Source organism: Talpa occidentalis, unplaced genomic scaffold (assembly GCF_014898055.3).
Source record: "Talpa occidentalis isolate TD23 unplaced genomic scaffold, MPIMG_talOcc4v2.1 talOcc4.5, whole genome shotgun sequence".
Classification (NCBI taxonomy): domain Eukaryota; kingdom Metazoa; phylum Chordata; class Mammalia; order Eulipotyphla; family Talpidae; genus Talpa; species Talpa occidentalis.
Genome location: NW_023604861.1, coordinates 67,917,001 through 67,926,125, shown reverse-complemented (window position 1 = coordinate 67,926,125; position 9,125 = coordinate 67,917,001). Strand labels below are relative to the sequence as shown.

The window sequence follows — 9,125 nt, the reverse complement described above, 5'->3', positions numbered from 1 at the left end:
CCCATTATGTGGCAGGCTTGCAGTACAGGACCTCTGGGGTGCCCAGTCTAGACAAGGACCCCTTCCCGGAAGCCTGGTGAGCTAGACACCCCCTTCTCACAGTCTCCTCAGCATCTCACCAGGCTCTTGGGCGCACCTTGGGGCGCCGCAACACCTTGGTCCCAAAGACCTCTGCTAGAGCTACACGGTCCAGCTGGAGGCTTAAAATGCGGTCACCCCGGAGGCAGCAAGCCCCGGGCTACCGGGTAAGCTCTGGGACCCCGCCCGGCCTTCGTACACGCCTCTCAGGCCAGGCTCGGGGCGCGCGCCGCGGGCGGGCAAGGCGGTGTCGACTGGGCGTGCGCGCGGAGCGGGTTGGCGACCCCGGCTGGGGCGGGCCGGCGGGGAGGGTAGGTCCAACAAGGGTGGGCGGGGCCGCGGTCAGACCGGCGGCCGGGCGGTGCTGGGGTCGGGACGACGTGCGTCGAGACCGGCCGGGGGCGGGTCCGTGCCGGGGGCGGGGCCCAGGCCAGGCGGCCCGGAGGGGGCGGGGCCTGAGGCCCGGGGCGGGCTCGCCGGCGCCTCGCGTCCCCGGCCCCGCGTTCCCCGCCCGGCCTCCTCCCGGCGCGCGCCCCCGCGCGGCCAGCCCGCCCCTCTGCCGGCTCTGGGCGGGAGGCGGCCATCTCCCCGCCCCTGCCCGCCTTCCCTTCCTGCGCGTGGCCCGCCCGCCTGGCCGCAGAGGCGACGGAGGACGTGGTTGCCGCGGCGCGGGCAGCGGAGGTGCTGAGGGCCGGTGGCCGACGGCGCGGAGATGCTGGGCGTGGCGGCAGGAATGACCAACAGGTAAGGCCGGACCCGGCCGCCACTCTCCACCCGCCACGTCGGCGCGGACTCGCCCTCGGCCTGCTCCTCCCGGGCCCGGCCGTGGGCGGGCGGCCTGCGCTCCCGGGCGCTTCCGGCCGCCCCGAGCCGAGGCGTGCGGGCGTCCCGGGACGGGACGGCGTCCGGCTGGGCGACCCGCGCCGGGAGGGCCCCGCGCCGAGGCCTCGCGGCCGGGCTGCTGCGGGGCGGTGGTTTCGGGGTGTCGTCGACGTGTCCTGTGCGCTGAGGGCGCTGTGCGGCGGCCACTCGCTCCCTGTGGCAGAGCGCGGGACCAGCCAGTATTTCCTTAGTGAATAATTTAAATCCTGCCAGCCGGGGTACACTGTGGGCAAGCGCTTCTCGGACGTCATGGTCTTAGCACCCGTTTTAAAGCTAGAAAAGAAATTCTGCTTATGATGGTTCTACCTACAGATACTTTATTAAAAATGAAAACTGAGACTGAAAAATATTTTTTAATTAGCAGTATAAACAGTAAGTCCATGATAAGTTAACGTACATCACATATTTTAATGAAAATATTTTCCAATATAGAAAAATTAGTGCAACGAGTGGCATTTTTACAGTCTGCAGACCTTTCCAATGTTTGCCATGATACTACATTGAAGGCGGCTGGATTTTTCTAGCTGCTTTGCTTTTAGTCTGTTGTGATACATTTTGATTTAACTGTATGAACAAAAGTTGGTGTTAGGTAGTTGGAAAGGGAGGAATATTTTAATAGATTTTTCAAATAATTGTGGGTATATTTTGTTATTGCACCAAAACTAGCTAAGTGGTAGTACTTAAAGATTGCTTTGGGTGTGAAATCTGAAGTCCTACCTTACCAATGAATTTTTCGCACTGTTGCATAGAATTTATTGGCTTTAGTTGCTGAAGAGAGAAACTGTACATCTGAAACCTATGCACTGTTGTATGCTAATGTTACTGCAACAAAAAAAATTTCATTGGTCTTTCTTGCAGTTTAAATGGACTTATTTCTCATTGTAATATCACATGTTTATCACTTGGAAAATATCGGTTCAATAATGCTGAAACATTTTACTTATACAAGATCACTAAATAACATTTGTTATTATCACCATTGATTTCATTCCTCTCATTAGTTTCAAAAGTCTTCTATTTTTGTGAAGCTGTGATATTCAAGGTGGTGGCTATAAGTTTTCCAAAATTCTCATTTTCAGTTGAAACTTGATTTTATCGCTGGCAGGATTCTGTTGTCAATGGTTTTTCTCAAAGTGATAGGTTCACTTTGTTTAAAGAAATGTCTGCCAAATACAGGCCTAAAAAACAGTTTGTCAGTTATTCTGTCCAGTAAAAATGGTGTGTCATAAAAAAAGTATTTAATTCAGCTCTTTACTCAGTGACACGTGCTCTTCCTCCAGGCAGTCATCTTAACACCCACACTGGTATGCAGCAGAAGTGCTTTATGCATACCTTCCTACTCATCACAAGTAACAGAAAGGTCAAAATCAAGCTTTAATAATAATTTGTACTGTTTCTAGGACATTTTTTCTTTTTTTAAAGATTATTGACTATTAAGTCATACAAACTTTTAGATATGTAAAATATAAAGAATAACGATACAGTGGGTAGACTGTATAACTAAGGATTACAACAGTTTGCTTTTAAGATGCTTGAACCCCTTCCTCATCTAGTGTCCCTTCTTGATCCCATCTCCTTCCATTCTCTGAATTTTCCATTAACAATCCCCTACCTTTTTTTTTTTTAACTTTCATATGTCACATGAGCATTTGTGTGCTCATCGTCACCATAACCTTACGTTTTGCAGAACTGAAAGTCTATGCTTATTAAACAACTTCCCACCACTGGTAACCCATGTTCCATTTTCTGTCTCTGATTTTGACTTTCAGGTATCTCATGTTAGTGAAATCACCCAGTATTTGTTTTTTGTGTATGTGACTTATTTTATTAGCATAATTCCTCAAGGTTCACCTATGTTGAATCATGTCAGAATTTCTTTTTTAAAATTGACTGATATTCCATTATAGTTATAGACAATTTGTTTTGTTTATTCATTCATCCCTTTGATGGACACTTTGGTTGCTTCATGGTTTTGTTGTGAAATGATGCTGCTATAAACACAGATGTACACTTTTTAATAGAAGTTTTATTGAGTTAATTGTCGATTGCCACACAGTTATAGGAACTAATACAGAGAGATCTGGTGTATCTTTTACCCACTTTCCCCCATTGGTAACATTTTGTAAAACCATAGTATATTATTACTCATGCCTAATTGGATACAAACAGTAATATCTAAGGTATCAAGAGTAATATTTGGGTTTCTCAATTTTACTTATACTCATTTGCATGTATATTCCATATGTGTAATTTTAGCTGAGCTGTTAAGTAAATGGATCTATCTCCACAGTCAAGATAGAACAGTTAGTTCTGTCATCACAAGGTCCCTCATAACCACTTGCACTATCATGTTTTCCTACTCTTCCTTATATCCTGGAAACCACTCATCTGTTCAACAGTTCTAAAATGTTGTCACCCCCAAAATGTTATTTAAGTGCAAACATACAGTATATAACCTTAAGAATCGACTTTTTAAAAATTCAGCTTAATTCCCTGGAGATTCATCCTTGATGTTACATGCATCATGCATCATTATTTGTTTGTGTTTATTGCTGAGTAGTATGCCATGGTATAGGTGTTTGACAGTTTATTTGTTCACCTGTTGAAGGACATTTGGGCTGTTTCTAGTTTTTGGCTGTTTAAGAATAAAGCTGCTAAGAACATCTTTAGACAGGTTTTTTTTTTTTGGTTTTTTTTTTTAAGATTGATTTATTTATTTATACAAGAACCAGGGTACAGGCCAGATGCACAGGAGGGTGAGGGGATTCACCAGACACAGAGCGGGGAGCAGAACAGGCAGACTGATCAAATACACTGCTGAGGGGAGCAGCAGGCGTGACAGGAGAGGTCTGCTGGGCCATGTGGGACCCTCACCGGCTGGCCAGGATCAAACCCGGAGCTTTAGAGGCTGCGGACAGCTTCACAGTGCGGTACTCAACCGCCTGCGCCACCAGGGGAGGCCCTATGGACAGGTTTTTATGTAAATATACTTTTACCTTTCTCTGGGATAAATGTCCAAAAGTGCAACTGTCAGTCGTATAGTAATGCCATGTTCACCTTTTTTTTCTTTAAAGATTTATTTTATTTATTTATATATACAAGAACTAGGGTCTAGGGCTTCCCTGGTGGCGCAGCGGTTGAGCGCTGGGTTGCGAGGCTGCCCGCGGCCTCTGCCGCGACGGTTCGATCCCCGGCTGCTCCCCAGCCACCGGAGGAGGGTCCCACATGGTGCGCAGACCTCTCCTGACGCCCGCTGCTCCCCTCAGCAGTGTACTTCGGTCCTTCTGCCTGCTCTGCTCCCTGCTCTGGCTCTGGTGAATTCTCTCACCCTCCCGTGCTTCTGACTGTACCCAGTGCATGTATAAATGAACAAACAAACAAACAAATAAATAAATAAATAAAACATGCCTCTATTTAAAAAAAAAAAAAAAAAGAACTAGGGTCTAGGCAACAGGTATAGAGGATGAGAGGATTCACCAGAGACAGAATGGGGAGCAGAACAGGCAGATTGACTGAAATACACTGCTGAGGGGAGCAGCCAGCCAGTCAGGAAAGGTCTGTTGCACCATGTGGGTCCTGGTGGGGATCCCGGGATCCAACTCATGATGCAGTGGCTGAACACAGCTTGATAGTGCAGAGACTTTAACCCTTGTGCCACCAGCTCATGTTCTTCTTTTTAGAAATTGATGGACTTTTCTGGGAGTGGTTGTATCTTTTTCATCAAGGACACCTAAAAGAGAAATTGGCTTTTTTTTTTTCCTGCAGGTATACCGAAGTGAAGAACTTGATTATACTACCACTACCTTTATTAGTGCTAAGAGACCAGCAGTTGTACCCACTATTACTTATGCACTGTTAGTGAAACTGTCAACACAGTGCAAATGGCTACAGCAGCTTCTTAAGAATGTTTAAACATTATTTGAAAGTAGTTTTGATTTCCCAGGCCTCTTGAAACTGCCTTGGAGACACACTCCTCTTTCCCAGCATTTCAGGGCCACAACTTGAGAACCACTGTTAATGAAAAAGTCCTAAACGATGATGGAAGCTGCAGCTATACCTGTGCTTTCTAGTTTGAGGAGCTTTAATAACTTATTATTAACTTAAAAAACTTCATAACTAAGATTTGAAGAATACAGTGGAAAAAGCAACTTTCAGCCCTTAAGGATTTCCCTGACACAATGGACCAGTATTGTGAAGAGTGAAAATGTCATAGCCATGAATATCTTCATAAAACTTCAGTGCTCTGTGCCTGTATGTATGCTGAGAAAATTGAGCTTTTTGTTTTTATTTATTTATTTTTAATTATTATTATTTATTTATACAAGTACTGGGTACAGTCAGAAGCGCAGGAGGGCGAGAGAATTCACCAGAGCCAGAGCAGGGAGCAGAGCAGGCAGAAGGACCGAAGTACACTGCTGAGGGGAGCAGCGGGTGGCAGGAGAGGTCTGCGCGCCATGCGGGACCCTCCTCCTCGGCTGGGGAGCAGCTGGGGATGGAAATGGCGCTGCAAAGGCTGCGGGCAGCTTCACAACCCAGGGCTCAACCGGGGAGGCCCATGAGCTCTTTGTTTTTAATGAAAAGTAAGCAGAAGAGGAAAAAGCCTTCAGTGCTGATTATCCTGTGCCCTGTAGACTTACTGCTAACTATCAAGATTGTGCTGTCTTGATTTTTTAAAAATTATCCCCATACTTTTCCTTTTTGTAACCCCTGTAGCCATCTCCTGGAGTGCTCTTCTGATTGTGAGCACAGTGAGTGAACTTTCCTATTCTCCAAGAGAAGGCTTTCCTGACCCTCCTCTGGGTCAGAGAAACTTGAACGGTTACATCAAGAACAGCTTTACTGTCTCTTCTTTCAATAATGTTGTGTTTGTTTTCAGATATTCACTTAACTAAATCTCAGTACAGATTATATTCTTAGCTGGCATTGTCCTTAAATAGAAGGAAAAACTTCTCAAACCATTTGTCAACTTTCCATTTCTTGTAATTATGCTTAGAGCCTTAGGCTGTGGTTTCCCACCCACAGGAATACCATTCTCATTACATGCTGGGCTGTTGCCACATTGTCATCCCAAAACTTTCATTATAAGGTGTTTGAGGTGTAAGAGCTGTATTACCCTCTGCCACATACTTTGCTTTCTGGAGCTTTGGGGATTTTATTCCCCTTACACCGATGATGTCATCTCTTCTTTTTTCCTGACCTCACCAGACATTTCCACACATGAACTTAATGGAGAGGATCAGCATTTTCCTACTTTTTTTTTTTTTTTTTAATGTTAGAGCTTATTTTGGATTTTGATGAGCCCACCATGACATTTAAGGTAGGAGCTGGGAAACTACAGTTAAATCACATCTGAATAGTGTGTTTTATGTGTGTTAGCAAACCTAGAACTCTGGAGCCTTGCTAAAATGTCTGGCAAGATAAAGTCTAAAACATTTTTACGTACATTCTATTTGTACAAAAATGAGATTATAGTTATACTATCTTGCAGTTGCCTTTTTTTGCATTAGAAAATTGTAGTAAAAAATATATAACAGTTTTTTGCATATGTTGTCATTACATAAATCACATTGTTGTCTGAATATTACCACTGCCCACCTCCAGAACTTTTTCATCATCCCAAGCTTAAATACTATGCCCATGAAACAGTAACTCCCTATTTATGGATGTTGCTTTTTAAACTTAATACATTATTTTGGAGATTATCCTGTATCACATATCTGGATTTAGAATTTTTTAACTTTATTTTTAATGGCTGCATAGTATTTCACAGTATATGTATGATTGATCACCTGTCCTTAATGGATAGATAATAGCAATCCTTACTGGACATTGGGGTTCTGTTTTTTTGTTATTGCAGACACTTTGAACATCTGCCAGTGTTTTCTGTGGCAGATCCCTGCGTGTAGAATGGGTTTGTGCATGGTTGATTGGGCCCATGTTCTAATTCCTGCTCTGTCTCTTCATGACTCATGACTTTGCCCAGATAATCTCTTTAAAGCTCAGTTTCTTAATTTATAAATTAATACCATCTACCCCAGAGAGTGTGAAAATTAAATATGATGGCAAGTATCAACATTTGAAAGGATCCAATTGAAATTAATAATTGTTGCCTTTGGGGAAGTTTAGGAATCTAGAAATTTTAGGATTCCAGAATAAGGGAATTTTTTCATTGCATGTCTTTGTAGTTTTTTGTTTTTTTAACCATGTGCATGTAATAATTGTAAAAGATTTAACATCATGTTGGGAACTTTTTAGATGCTCATTTAATGATAACTGTAATTGATGTTCTTGTTGAATTTATTATTTCCTTTCTTATTTCTTTCTTAATGACTTTATTTTCACCCTGGTCCTGATTAGCTTTCAGATGATCATAACAGATTTAAGACTGGGAAGACTTTATAGAGAATACTAAAAAAGAAACCCATATGCATATTAAACAGTGAGGTGGAACAAATAATTTTTTGTGTGTTCCTGTTTTTCATTAAATGTTTATGAAGTGCAGATCTTTCTTTTTAAAAGGATTATGGGATATGGTAGTATTTTTATGGTATGTGCTTTATCCATTAGCATGAACTCAAAATACAATTACAGTAATGTGAAGATCTAAGAAATTTGTTAGACATTAAAAAAAGACTTCATATGTGAAAAGTTTACTAAACTTTAATTTTTTTAAAGATTTATTTACTTATTTGTGCATAGAAGAACTGGAGTGTAGACCAGAGGTGCAGGGGATGAGAGGATTCACCAGAACAGAATGGAGAGCAGAACAGGTGGCTCTACTGAAATACACTGCTAAGGGGAACAATGGCAAGATAGGAGAGGTCTCCTGCATCATATGTGGTTTAGCTCTCTGGTGGGGGATCGAACTCAGGCCACAGCTGTGATAGCACTGAGACTTAACCCCTATGCCAACAGGAAGTTCCCCTACTAAACTGTTCATAGATCAGGAGTTACTTAGAGAGGAAAATGGTTTATGCTAGGCCACAGAGGGAGTTAACACAGACTTTGGAGAGGTAACAGGGTCTCCTCTATTGTAACACACTAGTTGGCTTTATTATTTCATTCAAATAAAATTGTTATAGTTTATTACATATTTTTCATCTTTCACACTATATTGTAAATGCCTTGAGAGGTGAGATTTTACATCTGAGCCCCATCGTAGTAATTCTGGAGGTATCTGAAGAAATTATTAATGTTGCCTCCAAATTATCCCATTATAAGCATCATCTATGCCACTCTCCAGAGTTTTTCTTTTATATGTTGTTTTCTTGGGAATGGCCTATTCCTAAGCACATGTGCTGGTGGTTATAATTCTTTCTCCCAGAGACCTGGGTTCTCACTCAACGGTGTATACACTAGCCCTGCATGGCACAGTCTAAGAGATCTTCCTGTGAACTGGCTTCCTTACTGATACACAAGTGACAAATATCACCAACTGCTTAGATTATAAGTTATTTCTCACTGGGAAATGTAGTGGTTGTGTTTTGTTTTGATTTGTGGTTTTTTGATTTTTTTTTTTTTTTTAATTTTTAGAACTGGATACATTGCTATCCTACATAGAGTCCATCTTGTTGATACAGTTAGGAGGAGAGGGAGAATGGACACTGGGTGGGCAGTTGTTTCCTCTGCCACAGTTGGTTGTCCCTCCTCCTCAGTGCAGTAGATTTAACAGCTTTTTTAATATGCAAAAGTACAGTGTAAATGTAACTGAGGAGATTGAAAAGGTTACTAAAACATGGTCTCTTGAGAATCTTTTTTCAGCTTTACTGTTTTGTCATTTATCTTGGTTCCAGATTTTCCTAAGGCACCACTTAGATCCTATCACTCCTCTTTTTAAAATGGCGTTAAGACTTCTTACTGCCTATCAAAGTCAAAATTTAATGCTATTTTTTGATCTGACCTTAGCCCTTCTTTAGCCTTCATACTCTGTTCCCTTAGTTTTTGTTTCATTAAATTAACCCACTTGTCACCTTCAGAAAACATCTGGTGCTTTCCCATCTCAGTGCCATCGCTCACACTTGTCTTGCACTAGCCATCTTCTGTGTTGTCTACTCAGCAGTTGGGGCAAAATTGTGACTTTCCCCACAAAATAATGCATTCTTGAAAGATTTATTGTGTCCCATTGTGTGCTGGGGAATTAGAGATTCAGATATTGTGTCTTTTCC

The 9,125-nt window shown here is 42.7% G+C and overlaps 1 protein-coding gene across 1 annotated transcript in view; it reads left to right on the top strand.

Annotated features, from left to right (window-relative positions):
* Window positions 1-707: 707 nt before the first annotated feature.
* Window positions 708-9,125, top strand: part of LIMS1 (LIM zinc finger domain containing 1) — a 148,259-nt gene continuing 139,841 nt past the window's right edge. The window contains exon 1 of the mRNA XM_054701400.1: window positions 708-822. Coding sequence (XP_054557375.1) covers window positions 791-822 — 32 coding nt within the window. The 5' untranslated portion in view covers window positions 708-790. The remainder of the gene's footprint in view (window positions 823-9,125) is intronic.